The 19678-nt window shown below is 39.9% G+C and overlaps 1 protein-coding gene across 4 annotated transcripts in view; it reads left to right on the top strand.

Annotated features, from left to right (window-relative positions):
• The first annotated feature begins 16035 nt into the window (after positions 1-16035).
• Positions 16036-19678, top strand: part of ATOSA (atos homolog A) — a 94407-nt gene continuing 90764 nt past the window's right edge. For 3 of the 4 annotated variants that reach the window (XM_059372855.1, XM_059372854.1, XM_059372852.1), the window contains exons 1-2: positions 16598-16928; positions 17267-17383. Coding sequence is in view for 3 of the 4 variants with exons in the window: in XM_059372854.1 (XP_059228837.1) it covers positions 17368-17383 (16 nt within the window). In the remaining variant the exon portion in view is untranslated. Of the gene's footprint in view, positions 16122-16597; positions 16929-17266; positions 17384-19678 lie in introns of those variants that run through there. The other variant, XM_059372853.1, reaches the window with a different exon arrangement.

Here is a 19678-nt window from a genome sequence, read left to right as displayed (position 1 = left end):
GGAGAGCAGCAGAAGCTTTTAGGGAATGAAGTGGAATGTTACTGATTTAATCAAGCTATGGGTTATGCTGGTAGATGTAAACACCTGAGTTGGTCTGGAGTTCCGGTGATAGAGTAATTAGTAGAGAATTGTAGATTTGGAAGCTGTTTAGCTTGTGGGAAATACTGGAAGCTTGGGCCTGCCCAGAGAGTACCTGTAGACTGATCAAAGAAGAAAACTGTCAAATCTGGGGGGGAAACTAACATTTAAAAGGAACCCCAAAAAAGAAGTGATAGCTTTTTCTACTATTCTTTCTTTAGCTATTGAGAGTACACACAGAAATTACTCAATTTAAAAGTGGAAAAGTATATGTGTTCGGGGAAATTGGTAAGACAAAAAATATTTTCAAATTAGATTTTTAAAATGTGCAGTGGGTTTTTCTAATTTTGGCAACTGTGCTCTTGAAAAACAGTGTGGTTTTGTGGTGTTATAAATGCTTTGTTTCATTATTTTGTATTTTGTATTATTTGTTTTGTATTTTCTACCTGATCTAACACAAAGGCACCAGGTCAACTATGAATTCTTGAATGTCAAAGGAGACAGGGTAATTATCTGCTTTAATTCTAAGCAGTCATATATTAAAATGCACTTTGTTGGAAGCCCAAGTGTGAAGTGCAGAGACTGATGGGAAAAGTTGCAAAATTCTAGGGTCTATTTGAAGGAAATGTATCAAAGTACAAAATAGTCACATCATATAGTGCATTTAGAGAACTCCTTTATAGTTACTGGACAAGGGCGCCTGGGTGGCTCAGTGGGTTAAGCCGCTGCCTTCGGCTCGGGTCATGATCTCAGGGTCCTGGGATCGAGTCCCGCATTGGGCTCTCTGCTCAGCAGGGAGCCTGCTTCCCTTCCTCTCTCTCTGCCTGCCTCTCCATCTGCTCGTGATTTCTCTCTGTCAAATAAATAAATAAAATCTTAAAAAAAAAAAAATTAAAAAAAAAATATAGTTACTGGACAAAAGAAAGAGTGCTAGGTATCAGAGAGAAGGATTTAAATAGTATAGGCACTCTTCCATTCCTCTCACTACTATCTTTTTTCTTTCCTTTTTCTTTCTCAGAAGACCTTTATTATTCACAGATTTTATCGGTAGATGAAATTTAGAATTTTTTGGTAAATTGCATTAATTATTTCTATTGCATTACATTTGTGGATTAGGTTTCAGGCCCTTTTTAAAATTTTTTTTTTATTTAAATCTAGTTAGTTAACATACAGTACAATATTGGTTTCAGAACTATTTTTTTTAAGATTTTATTTATTTATTGGACAGAGAGAGACACAACAAGAGAGAGAACACAGACGGGGAGTGGGAGAGGAAGAGGCAGGCTTCCCACAGAGCAGGGAGCCCAGTGTGGGGCTCAATCCCAGGAGGATCATAACCTGAGCCAAAGGCAGATAGATGCTCAACGACTGAGCCACCTCAGCGCCCTAGAGTTATCTTTTTCTATGTGAGCATGGAAAGCAAGGCTTAAAGATGTGATTCATTAGTTGGTATTTTCACGTGCTACACTAAGAAGTGTAAACATCTCACTGTGTTAAGTATAGTTCTAGTGTTTCATGTAAACCTTTGTAATCAGCTTGTCAAATTCCACTTAAAACATTTTTGTAATTTCGACTGAGGATACATTGAATTTGTAGATTCAAAAAAATTTTCTTCAAAACTTTGGGTTTTCCTATCCAGGAACACGGTTTATCTCTAGCTATTTGTCTTCTTTTATGTCCTTTTTTTTGTTTTTTTTTTAAATAAGTCTTTAACATTTTTCATTGGATTCATTTGTAAGCACGATGATAGTGTTTTCTTTTACATTTATTTTATTTATTTTCAGAAAAACAGTATTCATTATTTTTTTCACCACACCCAGTGCTCCATGCAATCCGTGCCCTCTATAATTCCCACCACCTGGTACCCCAACCTCCCCCCCCCCGCCACTTCAAACCCCTCAGATTGTTTTTCAGAGTCCATAGTCTCTCATGATTCACCTCCCCTTCCAATTTACCCCAACTCCCTTCTCCTCTCTAACATCCCTTGTCCTCCATGATGGTTTTATTGCTATTGTGAATGGATCGTTCTCCCTAACATTTTCTACCTGGTCGTTGGAGTATTAGAAGCTATTAATTTTCAAATATTAATCATATATTGAATTTCCTCATTAGGTGTAGTTTAACCATCACCTCTGAAATAATTGTGTTTAAATAGAGATTTTATTTATTTATTTATTTGAGAGAGAGCACCCATATGAGCAGGAGGAGGGAAAGGGCAAGGGAAGGGGGTAGAGAATCTCAAGGAGACTCTACCCTGAGCATGGCCTTGAGGCTTGATGATCTCCTGACCCTGAGATCATGACCTGAGCTGAAACCAAGAGTTAGATGCTCAACCAGCTAAGCCACCCAAGTGCCCCATCCTCCAAAATAGTTTTGTCTCAATCCTTCCTTTTTTTTTTTTTTTTAAGATTTTATTTATTTATTTAATAGAGAGAGAGAGAAAGGGAGAAGTAGGCTTCCCGCAGAGGAGGAAGCCCAATGCAGGGCTGGATCCCACGACCCTGAGATCATGACCTGAGCCAAAGGCAGACGCTTAACAACTGAGCCACCCAGGTGCCCCTGTCTCAATCCTTCTATTTACTTATATCTTCTGTTTCTTTTCCTTTTTGAGTGTGTTGACTAAAACTTCAAATAGCAAATAGGTGGAAATTAGGTGGTTTTTTTGTTTTGGTTTTTTGTTTTTAATGTTCAAGGGAATTCTTGCTTTGAATGTTTCACTATTAGGTATGATGCCTTCTGTAAGGTTGTGTTAAATCCTCTATAAGGAAGATTTCCTCTCTTCTTAGCTTTTAAAGGCATTTTAATAGGAATGTTATTAGATTTTGTCAAGTGTACTTTTCAGCCTAAGATGATAATTTGGTTTCTATTTCCTTTAAATGGCGGGTCTGCTGATTTGTATTCATAGACTTCATAATGTTGGAGCAGTTCGGTATTCCCACAATAAACTCTCTTAGTCATGATGGAATATTCCTTTACTTTACTACCATATTCGTGCTAATACTGTATGGATTGGGGATTTTTGCATCTACGTTCATAAATGTTATTCTGGGTCTTTTTGGTGGGGGGCAGTATTTCCCGTTTGGGTTTGTTATCAGGATTATGTTGGTCTCAGAATGAAATGGGAAGGTTTTTATTCTTATCTTTTCAGTTTTTGTTTTGTTTTGTTTTGCTCTGGGTAGTTTGTATAACAAAGAAGTCCTCTGATGGTTTGGTAGAATTCTCATGTAAACCTCTGGAGTCTTTTGGGCCTGGTATCTCTTTGAGAGTTGCCATTCTGTTTCTTAGAAGATGATTAGTTTTATTTTTTAAAGATGATTAGTTTAGCCTGGCTCTCTACCCGTTCTTGACTCCATTTTATGGTTTATATTTTCCAAAAGATTATCCATTTCATATTTTCAAATTTGTGTAAAATCACATAAATAAAATTTTGTGGTAATTAAATTATCTCTTCTAGCTATAGTTCGGTCCTCTTTCTAATGTCTAATGTTGCTTAAAGAGCTGCAAACATTTAAACTGCAACATAATGAACTGAAGACAGCAAGAGATAATTTCCATAGCAGTACTGTAGCAATCAGACTCTCTCATACAGCAATTAGAAGTTTGGGTGCTTAGGGATTTGGGAATCTTGGAAGGAAAGCCTGAAAAACATTTGAATGGTAGACTATAATAAACAAGACCATTAGTCCCTTGATGCTCCAAGTAAAACAATAGCTAGAGAGTCTGAGAAACTTTGAAGAATTTAACAGTGTTCCCGAAACAACTCTATTCTCACTGGACCATTTTATCTTCACTGGAAATACATTCACTCTTAATTTTAGTCAATTTAAGAAATACAGCATTAAAATTTTTTGCTTTGACTACTGAGTTAACAGCAGGATGCATCAATGTCAGTTCCTTGACATTTCAATTTCACCAAGCACTAGATTCCATCTTCTCCATTTTTCTTCAATCTGGCTTAATGAATTACCTATATCTTTATTTTCAGCCTTGTTATCTTGGACAATCCAGGCCATTAATTTTCAGGTTATCTTTTACTGAGGACGAAGAAAAATGGCCTTTTTACGTCAGGACTCAGTTTCATTTGTAGGTGACACATCACCACTGGTGCAAAATGCTCGCATATAAATGTCATCACTTTATTCATTTCTGTTGACTTCTGCAAGCATCATCTTGTTACTACACTTCTGGCTCTACTCAGCGGCCATGTTCTACTTAATAGTTTATAGTTCCGTTAACTCTGTTTTCTCTCATTTGCTTTTTTCCCCACATATAGTAAATCTTAGAAAGCTCTGAACTGAACTTATTCTAATATAAATGTAGGTGTCCCTAGATTGGAGGGTGAACACATGCCATACCCTTATCAATGCAGTATATTTGGAAAACCTTGAATATGTAAAACTGTAGATCACAAGCTTCTGAGACCTACTGAGTGTAGGTTTGTCCCTATAGTACATATTAAGACCCAAGCGGTATAAGTATTTCAGGTTAGACCATAACACCTTGCAGGCAGCAGGTATGTTACACTTACTCACTCATGAATTCCTAATGCTAATACACGTCTGGCATATAGCAGGTAATCAGTCCATATTGTTGATTGAAAAATGAATTGACATCTGTAGGGAGTCTAATTCATTAATGCATCTCAACATTTTCACTCAGGATTTGAGAGTAATAGAAAATTGTGTTAGATGCTTCCAAGTTTCAACTCTCAGAGATGTTCAGGTTGCCTTTGTTACAGAGGTTTATTGGAATAATTCATGGTACCATGGAAAGTAACAACAAAGAATCTCAGAAAAGCTTCAAAAGAGTCTTCACAGAAAAATGGACCATCATTCCTGTGACTGGGGACTGGCAACACCTCCAGCAGCCTACTTGAAGTTCTTGACTTAAGAGCACATAACACTTGTTCAGAATTGGGTATCTGTTACTCATTTTTCCATTACTCACGGATAGGGAGGCCTGTGTGTCTTTTCCAGCTGTGACTCTGTGTGTGTAAAACACATCGCTCACTACCCTTCTTCAATCACCATCATAAAGAGTATGATTAGCTAATCACTAACCAATACGGTATGTTCCTTCTGGGCTGAGTTCTAGAGGATTGCCTTCAGGTCATGTATTGATCCTGGATTCAATCAGCTGTGGCCTGAGGAGTAAGGTTACATGGAAAAAAACAAAAAAGAGGGTGACAAAAGAGACAGGTACCCTGAGTCATCTTGCATGGCCCTGTACTGCCTTACTATTAAAAGCAATAACCAGGGTCTGTCTTGTATCAATATCTAACCATCCAAACAGCCATACTGGTTTTATTTTATATTCATGTTGCCACATGTTTGCTGTATGGATTTCATGTGCTAGTCAAACCATCAATCCCAGTCATAGTTCCTAAAATCAAACCATACACTCTGATGAAGAAACCATAATTCACTGAGAAGAAAATGTCATGTATTGAGCACACTGAAGAGAAATTCAATACATGGGTACTTATAGATAAGAGCTCGGGAGGGTTTTAGTTCTGTTTTATTTTTTTTATTTTTTGTTTGTTTTTCATATGTGACATTCCTGTAAATCAAAACATTCTGGAAGTATATTACTCTCAGAAAAACAATTTTGGTCAGATCTCTGCATGTTGGATTTTGCTGGTATACTTCATGAGATCGTTGATAATGGCCTTTCTGGGATTTGGTACAAATAGTGTTGAATTCCCAAAATAGGTCTTCAACTATTCTCAGAATTATGCTACACTGACCTGGTACAAAGTAGTGATCAGATTCCAAGCAATCGCACTGTGAATTTCCCGATTATTGGGATATTTTCTGAATACACAGTTAGTTCACCTGCCCAGGCTACCTCTGTCCATTTGTGAAGAGTTTTGAAATTGTTTCTTCTCTTATGGGTGACATGATTGCCAAATCAGAAGAATATTTCTCAGTCCTTACGTACGTTTTTGACTTCTCTGCAACAGGCAACGTTGCTGAGTGCCATTGCTGAGTATGGTTCCTTCTTGTATCCCCTGACATCTTCCTCTACTCCCATGCAGTAGCCCCCATTTGTCTGCTGACCTTTTCAGAGTAATCTAGATCTAAATAAGGTTTCATCCCCAAGCTCCAGAGCAGAATCTTCCTGTAACGTTCTGAATGTTTGTCTAGATATTTACAGGTTTTTCAAACTTACTGTGTCTAAAACCAAATACTCCCATTCTCTACCCTTACTCCCACCCTCAGGGCCAATCTGATTTTTCTTTTGAGTTTCCTGCTAGTACATGGTGTTCTACCAACTATTCCAAGCCAGGTTAAGGTAGAATGGTGGAGGCAAAAATGTTGCCTTCTCTTTTTGCCTATGGCCAATCACCACCCAAATTCTAACAATTCTGCCTCCTCAACCTCTCTCTAGTCTATCTTCTCTGCTCCATCCCCACTGCCATTGCCTTAGTTCAGGTCTGCATACTCTTGGGGTTGGCCTGTTGAAATAGGTTTTTTTTCCCACCACCTCTCCCACCATCCTGTTTCCATCTCCATACTCTGCTTTGTTGCTAAAGCCAGTTGTTTCTGAAAAAAAAAAAATTATTTATTAAAATTCTTTCTAGTTTTCTGTCATCCTCCTGATAAAATCCAAATTCACTGCTATAGCAGTATTTGTTTGCTATTGGTGCAATAACGTGATGTAACAAAGGATTCCAAAATTTGCTGACTTAAAATAACAATTTATAAGCAGGACGTGTGGGTTTGGCTGTGGTGGTTCTGCTAATTAAGACTGGGTTGATCAAGAAAGGTCAAGAAAGGTGGTTAGAGTTCATTCCACTTGTCTCTCATCTTCTGGAGACCAGCATGTCAGCCCCAGCAAGTGGTTTTTCATGTTAACACAGGAGGCCAAACCTCTTAAGGTCTAGCTCAAAACTGTCAATTTAGCCTTATTCTGTTCCTCAAAGCAAGGCACGTGACTGAACCAGATGCTGAACCAGGCAAAATTTTACTCACACCTATTACTGAGAAAGACTGCAGTTATATGGGAAAGGTAGGGATATGGGGTTGCAGTGGGGGACAAAGAACTGAGGGGGAGGAGGGTGGCCTTTTTCTAATGCTCTACATCATTTGCATCTAACTTCCTTAAATGTGACTTTCTAATATAGCGTCTGGAACAGAGTATATTCTGTCATGCTTCAGTGACAAGCTGTTTCACGTGATAGGAACAACTTCTCCATCTCCATTGCACCCCATTTTGCCTGTCCAGTGAGCTCCTCTTCATCCTCCAAAACATAGCTGATATGTTCACCTTTCCTTCTTGAGCAACCCCTTCTCCTAGAAAGAAGTGATTTTTTTTCTCCCTTTCTGGGCTGTTTTCCTTCTGCATGAACTTTTTTTTCCTGTTATAAAATGAAGTTGTTACTTATTCATATGGCTATCTCCTTTTAAAATTAATAAAGTTTTTTGAGGGTAAAGTACTAGTTTTTCTGGCCTTGGTCTCTCTCGGGCTCAGCAAAGTATTTGGCATACAAAGCTGAATGAATGCTGGCTTGAGTTAAACTTACGTTAGACAGAAATGACATTTTGGAAATAAAGACCAAATACAGCCAGTTGCAAGTATAGATCTTTGCCTGGGCAATTTATTTTCTTTTTTATTTTTTTTTTTTTTTAAGAATTTTTTTTTTTTTTTTTTAAGATTTTATTTATTTATTTGACAGAGAGCGATCACAAGTAGGCAGAGACGCAGGCAGAGAGAGAGAGAGGAGGAAGCAGGCTCCATGCTGAGCAGAGAGCCTGATGTGGGACTCGATCCCAGGACCCTGAGATCATGACCTGAGCCGAAGGCAGCGGCTTAACCCACTGAGCCACCCAGGCGCCCCGCCTGGGCAATTTAGAGTAGAGAGGCTGCTAGTGTTCCTTTCTCTCTGAAGCATGGCAGTATGAAATTATTGAGATACACGCAACAGGCCAATAAAAGAACTACTACTAGAATTCTCTTTATGCTTGTAAAAGGAAAAGAAAACTAGTAGAATTCTCTTTATGCTGAACTGAGCTTTTGGGTTCTGATAGAAGCAGCAGAAGCTTGGTTTATTAAAAATATATAACAGATGGGGTGCCTGGGTGGCTCAGCGGGTTAAACCTCTGCCTTCAGCTCAGGTCATGATCTCAGGGTCCTGGACCCTGCTTCCCCCTCTCTCTCTGCCTGCCTCTCTGCCTGCTGTGATCTCTCTTTCTCTGTCAAATAGGTGAATAAAATCTTTAAAAAAAAAAAAAAAAAATATATATATATATATATATATATATATAACAGATTACTCTATCATGCTCTATCCAGTTTATGTGAAGAATTTAGTTTCAATTTTGTATTTTCCCATTTATAAAAAGGAGCTGGGATTTTCTGCATTATTTTTGTGTAATGTAAAGCACAAAACTTTTGTGCTTTAAAACCTAAGGTGATGATACAAACTAAGAAAAGATTTTTCTTACAAAGTTTTTTAGAGGATAAAACTCCACTTCCAAATTTTTTTCCCTGAAGTATCTGATCATTTGGTTTACTATGCACGTTTTAAAATGAAGATTACTGTTGTTTACATCTACTTTCCTTTCTTTTTAAAATTTATTTTGTTTTTTCAGTGTTCCAAGATACATCTACTTTTCAAGTTAAATAGTATGGGTCCATTCTTTCTTTCTTTCTTTCTTTTTTCTTTTTTTTTTTTTAGATTGTGAGACCAAGATCATGAGCAGGGGGGAGGGGGAAGGGGAGAAGCAGACTGCCCGCTGAGCAGGGATCCCAATACCGGACTCCATACCAGAACCCTGGGATCATGACCCAAGCTGAAAGCAGACTTTATTGGACTGAGCCACCCAGGTGCGTGCCCCCCGCTTCATTTTTTAACCATGAAAAGCAATATGGTAGAATTCTCCTTAGACTGCAATGGACTGTGGGGGCCCCTGGGTGGCTTAGTCAGTTGGGCAGCTGACTCCTGGTTTTGGCTAGGGGGCATGATCTCAGGGTGGTGGGATGGAGTCCCCTGTCTGGCTCTGCACTCAGTAGGGAGTCTTGAAGAGTTTCTCCCTCTGTCCACCCACACACTCTGTCTCTCTCAAATCTAAAAATAATGGAATGAACTAATATAGTTTGATGAGATGTAAAGGATCAGTAATTTGATTTATAATAGACCTAATGGCTCTGCCCCCTCATGGAGAATTTAACTGTTTAGTGAATTCACCCATCACTACTTCTCAGAATAGCTTACATTGTTTGGGATAAGGCAGTTAGTTCCCTATGTGATCCTCTAACAGGCATAAGGAAAGTAACTGCTATGAAAACTACCGAATCAAACATGTGTTTTGAAGAGTGCTACACTGCTATGCTCACCAAATTAAGGTGAGCATAGCAAATTAAGGTCTGCCCCATGTTGTGGTAGACTCTAGTCCCATTAGGATGCATGGAACTTTTGCTAGGACAAGAGCAAGTGGCAGGTTCCCTTATCTCAAAATTTAACCGTTCAAAGGCTTCACTTGGTTGAGGAGAACAACCGATTTTCAAATGTCTTTTGTGTTGTTGTTGCCAAGCCACCAAATCCAAAAGCAGTCCTAATAGAAATATTATGTGATGGGGCACCTGGGTGGCTCAATGGGTTAAGCCTCTGCCTTCGGCTCAGGTCATGATCTCAGGGTCCTGGGATCAAGTCCCTCGTCGGGCTCTCTGCTCAGCAGGGAGCCTGCTTACCCCCCCACTCTCTCTGCCTGCCTCTCTACCTACTAGTGATCTCTCTCTGTCAAATAAATAAAATATTTTAAAAAAATTATGTGAGCTACATATGTAACTTTACATTACCCAGTGTATTTTTAAAAATTAAAATATCTAAATATGATCATATCTAAAATATCATTTCAATATGTAATCAGTACTTTAAAAGTATTAGTGGAGATGGTTATATTTTTTATTACTGTCTTTGAAATCTGGCATATGTGTTATACTTTATAGCACATTTCAATTTGGGTGCTATATTTTCATTAGAAATAATTGGTCTATATTTAGATTTCCTGAAATTTGCAGTTGGAAAAAGTAGATTTACATACCAACAACATACCCAAGTTGTTCCGAACATACTTTTTTTTTTTTTTTTAAGATTTTATTTATTTATTTGATAGAGACTGCAACTAGTCAGAGAGGCAGGCAGGGAGAGAGAGGAGGAAGCAGGCTCCCTGCCGAGCAGAGAGAGCCTGATGTGGGGCTTGATCCCAGGACCCCGGGATCACGACCCGAGCAGAAGGCAGAGGCTTTAACCCACTGGGCCACCCAGGCGCCCCCATGCTTCATATTCTAAAAATGAAACCAGAGTCCTTGATTAAGTTTAAATTAGTTAAAATTAAAAATTCAGTTTCTCACTTTGACTAGGCACATTTCAAGCACTCAGTGGTCACATGTGACTAATGACTGCTGATTCGCTGGAGCCATTCTGGAGAACAGTGGTAGTTTGAGGTCTTCTTCAATAATTAAGTCTTTGTGCCAAGTCTGGTGCCCCTCATGAACTACAAAGGAAGTTGAGGTCACAGTTCATCTCTGCCCCGTAAAAAGATAAAATGGATATGTGATTTGAAGGCCATATATATGTGTTCAGGGAAAAGATTGGTGAGTGTGGCTCTAGAACACATGGTGAGGTAAGACCTTGGGCCCTGAAAGTCAAGAAAGGTGTAGGATTGGGGAGGTATCCATGCTTGGCGACAGACATGACAAAAGCCCAGAGGCAGGAAAATACAGGGTTTGGGTGGAAAACCAAACTAAATGGGACCAATAAGAGGTAGTGATTAAGAATTTATACTCCAAAGTCATGCTTCTTGAGTGTGGATCCTGGTTGGACATTTTTTGACCTTGACCTAATTACTTGACCTTGGGCATGTTATTTGATTATAAAATAGGTATAATATTTCACAGAGATGTTATGAGGATTAAACAAACTAATCCCAATAAAGCATTCAGAATAGTGCTTACCACCTAAGTGTTCAAGAAATGTTAGTTACTGTTATTGTGTGGCTATTTGCTCTTTGGAGTTTATTTATTTTAAAAAACTTTTTTTTAAGATTTGTCAGCGCACACATGCAAGCACACACAAGCAGGGGAGCAGCAGGCAGAGGGAGAAGCAGGCTCCCCACTGAGGAAGGAGCCCAATGTTGGGCCTCAATGCTAAGACCCCAGGACCTGGGATCATGACCTGAGTCAAGGGCAGACCCTTAACCAATTGAGACACCCACGCATCCCTGGAGTTTATATGTAATAAAACAGCCAGAACCACTCTATTTGGAACTTGTATCTCAAAGCATTGAGCCCAAGTCTATCTAAACCAATTTACATTCTAAAATGTACAACCATTTTCAATGTTTCTGAGCCTTGTTTTCCCCTCTTGAAAATTTTGGAATAGTTTAACCTATTTCATGATATTACAGACATTAAATGAGGCCATCAAGGAAGACTCCTTCCAGTTATTAACTGTAGCCTTGGGAAAATTATCCTTCTAAGCCTCAATTTCCTAATCCACAAGATAAGAAGGTGGTATCAGGATCAAGTGTATAATATATGTGAAGTGCTGAGCACAGTTACTATCACAAAAATGAGCAATTAACTTTTGAAAAGATCTTAAATCTTGATGACTCAGAGACTTCTAGCAACTCAGTAAATCTGATTGTTTCCATGGATTGTAGTTTAGAGGCTTTTGTATTTCTAAGTACTGTAGTCACTTCTGCAGACAGGAACCAGAAGAATCACTTTTCATTTCCTTATACTTGTGGTTGTAGAAGGTAGACAAAGAGGAGCCTCGGGAGGGAAAAAAAAAAAAAAAAAGAAAGAAAGAAAAAACAGCCAACCAATTTAAGGGAAGGTGGAGGACTGTTTCTGGTAAACAGAACCTTAGCAACAACTCCACAATCTTTCTCCCTTAGAAACAAGTGAACTGCAATGAATTTAATGAACCACTGGAAACAGGTTAGCTTTGGAAAAGATAGCTTGCCTCTCCTCTTGTTTCAAGAACTAAAAGTACACAAATAATTTTTGGTTTGTTTTTTTACTCTCTATGCAAGACTAGCATTATTGACACATTGTAATTCTATTATTCTTTATTTCCCCAAAACTTTATGATGAAACAGATTTACCAATCACCATATTTAAAATAGCGTATTTTCATGCGATGATTCTCAGCCACTTACTCATGATCATCCTTTAGCTGTAGGTCACAAAGTTGTTCTTTTGTGATACTTCAGCGATTTCCTTCACATTTGCCATTGACTTACTGTAGTTTTTACAGAATTAAGATATCCATGTTTAGGTGATCATTCAGAGCCTGGAACTTTAGAACACTTGCAATATCAGCAATACAACTTAGAGGCCAAGAAAAAATTATGTCAATGTTCTTTGCTAGAGTTCTAGATTAGTTTCCAAAGGCTACAGTAATAAAATACAACAAACTCGAGTGGCTTAAAACAAATGAAATGTGGGCGCCTGGGTGGCTCAGTGGGTTAAGCCGCTGCCTTCGGCTCAGGTCATGATCTCAGGGTCCTGGGATCGAGTCCTGCATCGGGCTCTCTGCTCAGCAGGGAGCCTGCTTCCTCCTCTCTCTCTGCCTGCCTCTCTGCCTACTTGTGATCTCTCTCTGTCAAATAAATAAATAAAATCTTTAAAAAAAAAAAAAAAAACAAATGAAATGTATTCTCTCGCGGTTCTGAAAGTGAAAAGGGGGGAATCAAGGTACTGGCAGGGCCATGCTCCCCATGACGTTTCTGGGGGCGGGGGGGGGAATCCTTCCTTGCCTCTTACTAGAATCGGGTGGCTCCCATTCTTTTGGCTTGGAGCTGCCTCATTCCAGTCTCTCATGGCCATCTTCCCTGTGTCTCCTCTGTCTTCAGATAGCTTTCTCTTTGTAAGGAAGCTAGCTAGTAGTCGGATTTAGGGCCCACCTCCATCCAGTATGACTTCATTTTTATTATATCTGCAGATACCCTATTTCCAAATAAGGACACATTCACAAGTACAGGAATTAGGACTTGAACATAATATTTTGGGGGGCACACTTCAGCACACAACACATTCCTACTACTATGAGAGAATACCACAAGGACAGTGAAAACGTATCCTTTACATATGAAGTTTGTGCCACCCACTGATTTCCCAGCTCTCTAGCTTTAACTCACTAGGGAGAAAATGCCAGTCAGTATTAGAGGTACAGTTTAGGACATGTACAAGAAAACTTCATTGGTCAATATAAAGTTTGAGATGTATTGAACTCCTGCTCTGTGCCGGGTCCTTTGGTGCTAGAGACAGAAGAAAAGGGCACCCATCTCTACTTGGGTGGAGCTAACTCTGGTAGGCTGGCCTGGTTCCATGACCTTGGTAACAGTAACAGTCTTGTGTTAATAAAGTGTGCAAGCCAGTTATCCTCAACACCTCAGCCAGCTAAGAACTTAGAGAGACCTCCATTAAATACAGTTTTGTTATATACTGCCTATTTCAACAAAAGTTGAAAAAAAAAAGTTAAAGTTGAGGGGATTATGTCCTTGTTGAAGATGAATCTTTTTTGAAGTGAATTATAAGTCTTTGGAACACTAAGGGAATGCAAAATAGCAAATCAGATGGAAAAAGGGTAAGGCTCCTGTCAGCTATTTTGACTTCCTTGCTTCACTGACCCTTAACCCTTCACCAAGTAGCAACCAGTGATGTTTGTTTTGCTTGGGTGCCCCAAAGTGCAAACACATTTATCACCAACACTTACGAATTGCCATTGTGGGAAGGTCCTTATTTTCAACCCACTCTAGATATGTTTTATGCAATTATAGAATTGTTTTAGAATTAGAAAGGTAAAAAATTATGTTTGGTGAGATTCAAAATACTTTATTTTTATAGGTGAAAGAAGGCTATAGAAAGTGACTTGACCGAAGCTATGCAACTTTACTAGTCAGGACTTCAAGCTTTATAAGAGAACTGACCCTGTTTCTCCTCACTTTGTATTGTGAAATTAGTGTGTGCTTAGCAAATAGTGAGTGCTCAGTAAGTGTGTGATAAGTGAATGAAACAATTAGAATAATGAATGGGTAAAAAATACCTCTTTTAAGTACTTTATTTTGCCATAATGATCTCCAATTATTAAACAGATTTAAGATTCTAATAAAAAGCTTCACATTAGTCTAACAAATGTTCAGACATCATTTATCCATGTGCTGTTAAAGCTTAATTATTTAAAAATTATTATTCTTTAATTTGTGTTCCATATTATCCAATATTCTCAGCTTCTGCTCTCAACATTTTTCTGGTCTTTATACTTTCTGCAAGTTAGGCAGAGGAAGAGGAACTAAATCACAGAGATCTAGCTCCCAGATCTGTTCACCCACTAAGCCTTTTACAATAGCTGTTATCTGGTCCCAGCTGTTGTGCTAAATTTAGGATTTTGGATTATCTGGAAGTGTTCTTTCTGTCTCCCTTTACCAAGGTTAATTGAGAAGTGATTGTAGAACAAATAAAATTTCATAAAGGAAACTACATAATATAGTATTCAAGGATATCAAAGTCAAATCCATGGGGAGTTGACATTTGTAGCAATTACATAATTATGGAACTGTTGCCATTTGTCAGAAGTCTCATCTTCATGATACCAGAACATTTTCTTGAAAATGAAATGTTACCTTCCTGCATGTTTTGCCCTGTTTGGGTTCTGTATAGTCCTAATCACGGCAGTTGTCAATGTAATTTTACTGTACATTTCAAAACCTCTGGAAAATTAGTATTTTTCATAATTGAAATTTCATATATTTGATAGAGACAACAAAAATGCAATTTCCAATCTTGTACTTTACAAAAATTTTTTCTGATGTAAAAGTAATACTGTAAGGCTTTGCAAACTACAGAAGAGTACAAAGACAAACATAAGTCACTTTCAGACCTACCCTAACATTTTCCTGTTTTGATTCTCATATGCAAAATTATTTCTAAAAAAAACACTTTTTCAGATGAAACCAAAGAGCATTGAAAATTTTGGACTTCTATTTGTCTCTGTTTGAAGCTCACAACCTATGTACTGTGTCTATAAACTGAGTAGCTAATAGCTTCAGCCCTTGTTAAGACTGCTTTTTTTAATTACAGCAGATCCTTGTCATCTGTTTGTGTTTAAGTGATGACACGACATCACAACATGAAATGTCATCATGTCACATTGTTATAGGACAGCAAAATTACAGCTCCTCAACAATAACACGGTGTCAAAAGTGTCCTCCTGCCATGAGTCAGTGTTTTAGATGTTATAAAAGTTATTTTTAGCACAGCGAGTATCTCAGGAGCTTGGGTTCTGAATTCTACTAAAATGTCTAGTGATTTGGGGGGAATCTAGGGTGAGAGGGGCTTCTTGTTCTTAAACTCCTGGCTCCTTGACGCGCATGGCTGCCCACTCTGCTGTCCCTGCCACATTAGACCCGGCTTCCACCATGTGCTGCAATCCACTCGGGCTCGGTCACAACCCAGAGCCAACATCCCAAGTGGTGGAGGAGGAAACTATAATTATCCTTCTCGTCTGGGGCAGGCCCTGGATGCCATCTCCCCAGTTACCCTGCGCTCTAATAGCGCAGCTCCGATTCCTGGTACCAGACGCGCCACAGCTGGCTCTCGGCGCGGGCAGGGCCCGAGGCACCGTCGCAGCGCCCGGAGCCCCTCCAGCCTGCCGGCCTCTGCCCGGCCCTCGCAGCTGCCATCCCCCCACCCCACCCCCGCGCGCCGGTGCCGCCGCTGGGCACCTGCAGCGAAACCCAGGCCCCGGGCTGCTGACCCGGGGCGTGCGGCGTGTTACCATAACAACCGGGCGCTCACCGCGGAGGCCGCCGGGGAGGAAGTGACGAGCGGTGGGTTGGCTGTTGTTGGGACACGTGACCCGGGCAGTGTTTTGACAGGGCAAACAGCAGAGAAAGAACTGAGCGAGCGAGGGGGCTCGGGAGCTGGGGCGCCAGAGCTAGAGACAGCGGGCGGGCGAGGAGCTGGCAGAGGCGCGGGGCGAGCGGGCCGGCCGGGGTGACGGGCGGGCGAAGCCCGGGGGCCGCGGGGCTCGGGTGCGCGTCGGGCAGGGACGGGCTGAGCGCTGGGAGCGGAGCGAGGCGGCGTCTGAGGCGGGGGTGGATGGCCACAGGGGCGCCGGGGAGCCGCGTCGGGCTTGTGCTCTCGGGCCCCCATGGTCCTCTGACGCATCCCGGGGGGCCGCTGCGCGCCACACTCGGCTTTCGCCGGCCCTGCGCCTCTCGGAGCCTGGGGTCTGAGGTGGGAGTGTGATGTGAGCCGCTGGGCGAGCGGCGGAAAGAAGTGCCAGCAGGAGGAGGGTTTGGGACGGGAGAGGAGAGCGAGTTAGTCAGCAGAGGTCCGCGGAGGGAGCCATGAAAACAACTCTCCGGCGGGGAGTGGGGCCGGCGCTGCGCTCGGTGCGGCGGGACTGAAGGAAATCCGGGGCCGTGTGGGGACGGAAGGGGCCCGCACGGGGCAGGCTGCGCCGAGCAGGGGCGAGCGCCCAGCTGTAAACACCTCTCTTGGGGCCGACCTCAGGCCGGGCCTCTTGGGGCCCGGGGGCTTGGCCGGGGCGACCCGGGACAGCCCAGTAGAGTTCGTTTGGGGCTGGGGGCTGGGCGTGAGGAGATGACTCGCGTTTCTTTCTGACCCTTTTATTGTGTAAACTTGGCCGCGGTTGCCACAGGAAGGCTAGCCAGAGGGTAATTACACAGGTGAGGCCCTGCGGGGCGGGCGGAGCTCCGGGGGAGGCGCTAAGGGGGTCTTGAAGACTTTGCTGCGCCCAGACACCAGGACCGAGGATTTCTTCCCAGCCACTGCGGAGGTGCCACTGTTCCAGCGGCGTTTTTTTTTTCAAAGGGGTTAGTTAGCTTGTGTTGCTTGAACCTTCTTTTTTTTTTTTTTTTTTTTTTTACCCCTCCCCTTGCCTGTACCTCCAGGTTATAAATAGATCTTTCTTTGGTTCAGAGACGCAGTGTCAAGGAAGGACACTTTGGCCTGGAGAGCACACGGGCGGGGGAGAGGGGTGCTGGGGCCCGAGGAGATGGGGGAGGCGGTGCACAGAGTTTGGCTTTTTTCAGAGCAGCCGATGGTGCTGTCACCGCAGTTAGTGCCAGGAAGAGGCCTGTTAAGAGTAGGTTTCTTGCAAGGTCCGGGTGTCGGAGCAGGACTAGATTAATTTTATTTTGGTCCCTTTTAGCATTTTGAAAACGGGGCAGTAGCCACAGAATCAGCGACAAGCCTGTTGAAGGAACCCACAAGTGTATTTCACGGCACCTTGGGTGGAAATTGGATGTGAAAATGAAGCCAGACCGAGGTAAATGACTTACTTTAGTAGATTTTTTTTTTTCTGTGCCCCATTTTATAAGTCTTAACCTATTTTGTGGCAGGATCAATTCTTTATGTATTACATAGGACTACTTGTTTCTGTTACAGGTTCCAGCTGGTGAGATAGAAAAGGGATGTGGAGGGAAAGTTAGGGTCAGGACGGGAAGTTATATTCTTCAAAAGTGTAAAGTAGTAGTTTCAAGAGATACTCTAGTGTAAATCAAAATGAGATTATCAGGAACAGCATGTCTATCTGTTGCCACAGTAGTTGGCATCATTTTACATTTACATTACTCATTTTTAGTAAAGTCAATCTAATTTGAACTTTAAAGTTAACAAACTTTTTCACCTTGAGAATTTGAATTTGAAAAATTGAGGAAATTTAAGGTTGAGTTGACAGATTTTATTGTGATTATTGTTTTTATTAGCTGATTTTTGTGCTTTCAGCAAACTCTAAAAGTTTGCGAAGTACTCCATGGCCTTATTTAAATATCTGTATAAATGGGTCATTTACTTACTAAACCTGTATTTTCTGGATTTATGAGAATAATGTATATTCTGTTTTTCAAGGACTTCAAAGGAATTAAAAACTAATTTATCAATCTTTTGATTAAGGATAGGGACCAAGTTGAGAAGATTATATAGTAGTAGTTAGGAGTGAAGTCTTTTCAGTTGTATGGGGGTTTGAGTCCAAGTAACATTATTGGAAGAGGATTATTATATTTGGTAGGGAGCTGGACTAAATGACAAAGAGTTGAGGCTTTACAATTAGAGATGTTAATTTATCTTCCTATGAATTAAATGATCATTTTTTAAAAGATACGTAATAAACTGGTAATTATTTCCATATGTTTTTCAAAGTGCATTAAAAGACAGATTTTCTGTTCTAGTTAAAAATACGTCTTTGGTAACAGTGTCTTTTAAAACACTAGAAAGAAGTGGAGAAAGCCATACTTAAGTTAGTGGTTTAAATTAGTTTTAAGTGTTTGGCTCTTTCTTAAAATTGGCTATGTATGCATGAAATACTATCAAGTGTGTTGTTACTAAGGAGGTTGCTTGTGTAGAATGCCAAGGTGAGACTTTTAGATTACATTGGTGACTTTTGGAAAAAAGATCAGTAATTGCATGTCAGAATAAACAAGCAAATAAAACCAAAGTTACTATTGGATTTTTGGTTGTTGTTAAAGTTTGCTTTAAGATTGTAAACAGCTTAAAAAATAATATTTGCACATATCTCTATTTTAGCCCAAATTAGTACCAAACACAATATTATACATATACACACACACATACACAATGGTATATAATATGTATATATGCATATACATATGTATGTATACTATATAGTACACATATGTATATACATGCACACTTGTACATACTGATTAATAGGAAAAATAAATACATTTATTAAGACTCAAATAAGTGAATTTTTCTCTTTAAAATTATAGCTTTCTTTAGCATTATGGTGTAAAGAATTGTAATTTTAATATTGAGACTGTATTTCATAATAATGCTATGGATCTTTAGGCCCATAAGGTAATATCTTTTAAAGTAATATCTTTTATTTTGCAAAATAGTATAGATAATCAGAGAGAAGCTTTTCATAAAGCATAGTTACCTTCACTATGTGAGTGTGGTCTTGTATTTTCTGTTCTACTTTCTATTTTTAGAATTTGCTTTTACACTGAGTTGATTTCTTGGTCTGCAGTTGGAAAGGCACAATGATGGGCAATACCTAGCTAGATGACAGTAATACTTATTTTTTCCTACATTGGTGTCTAAGAAGCTATGTGAATTTTTCTATATAATTAAAACTTTATTTTTTAAATGCCAAAAAATGGATTTTCAATTGAAATCATGATATGTTGTCAGACATCTAAAATAGGGCTAGAAATGCCCAATAGATTTAAATTTATGAGGTGTTGTTTTGTTTTGTTTTGTTTTACCTCTAGCTAAAATTACTTCAGTGTGTTTGTTTTGTTTTGTTTTGTTTTTTTGTTTTTTGGGGGGTTTTTTTGGTAAGATCTGATTTTTAAATTTTCAGTCTTTGTTGTTAAAATGTTTATTTTTCCCTCCTTTTAATTTCACTGCTTTTAGTCTCTGGGCTAGAGAACTCAGTAACCACACTTAACACTGAGTTCTCTATAAAATAAGAGTAAATAGGAGAACCCTTGAGATTTCTTTCAGAATCTGAGTAAAGTATATGAATTCTGGTGTAGGGAGAGACAGATATTTGCTTAGCGGGATACAGCTGCGCTTTAGAGAGTTTCTAAATAAGTAG

This window comes from Mustela nigripes, chromosome 13 (genome assembly GCF_022355385.1).
Source record: "Mustela nigripes isolate SB6536 chromosome 13, MUSNIG.SB6536, whole genome shotgun sequence".
Taxonomy (NCBI): Eukaryota; Metazoa; Chordata; class Mammalia; order Carnivora; family Mustelidae; genus Mustela; species Mustela nigripes.
This window is presented reverse-complemented; position numbering and strand designations above follow the sequence as displayed.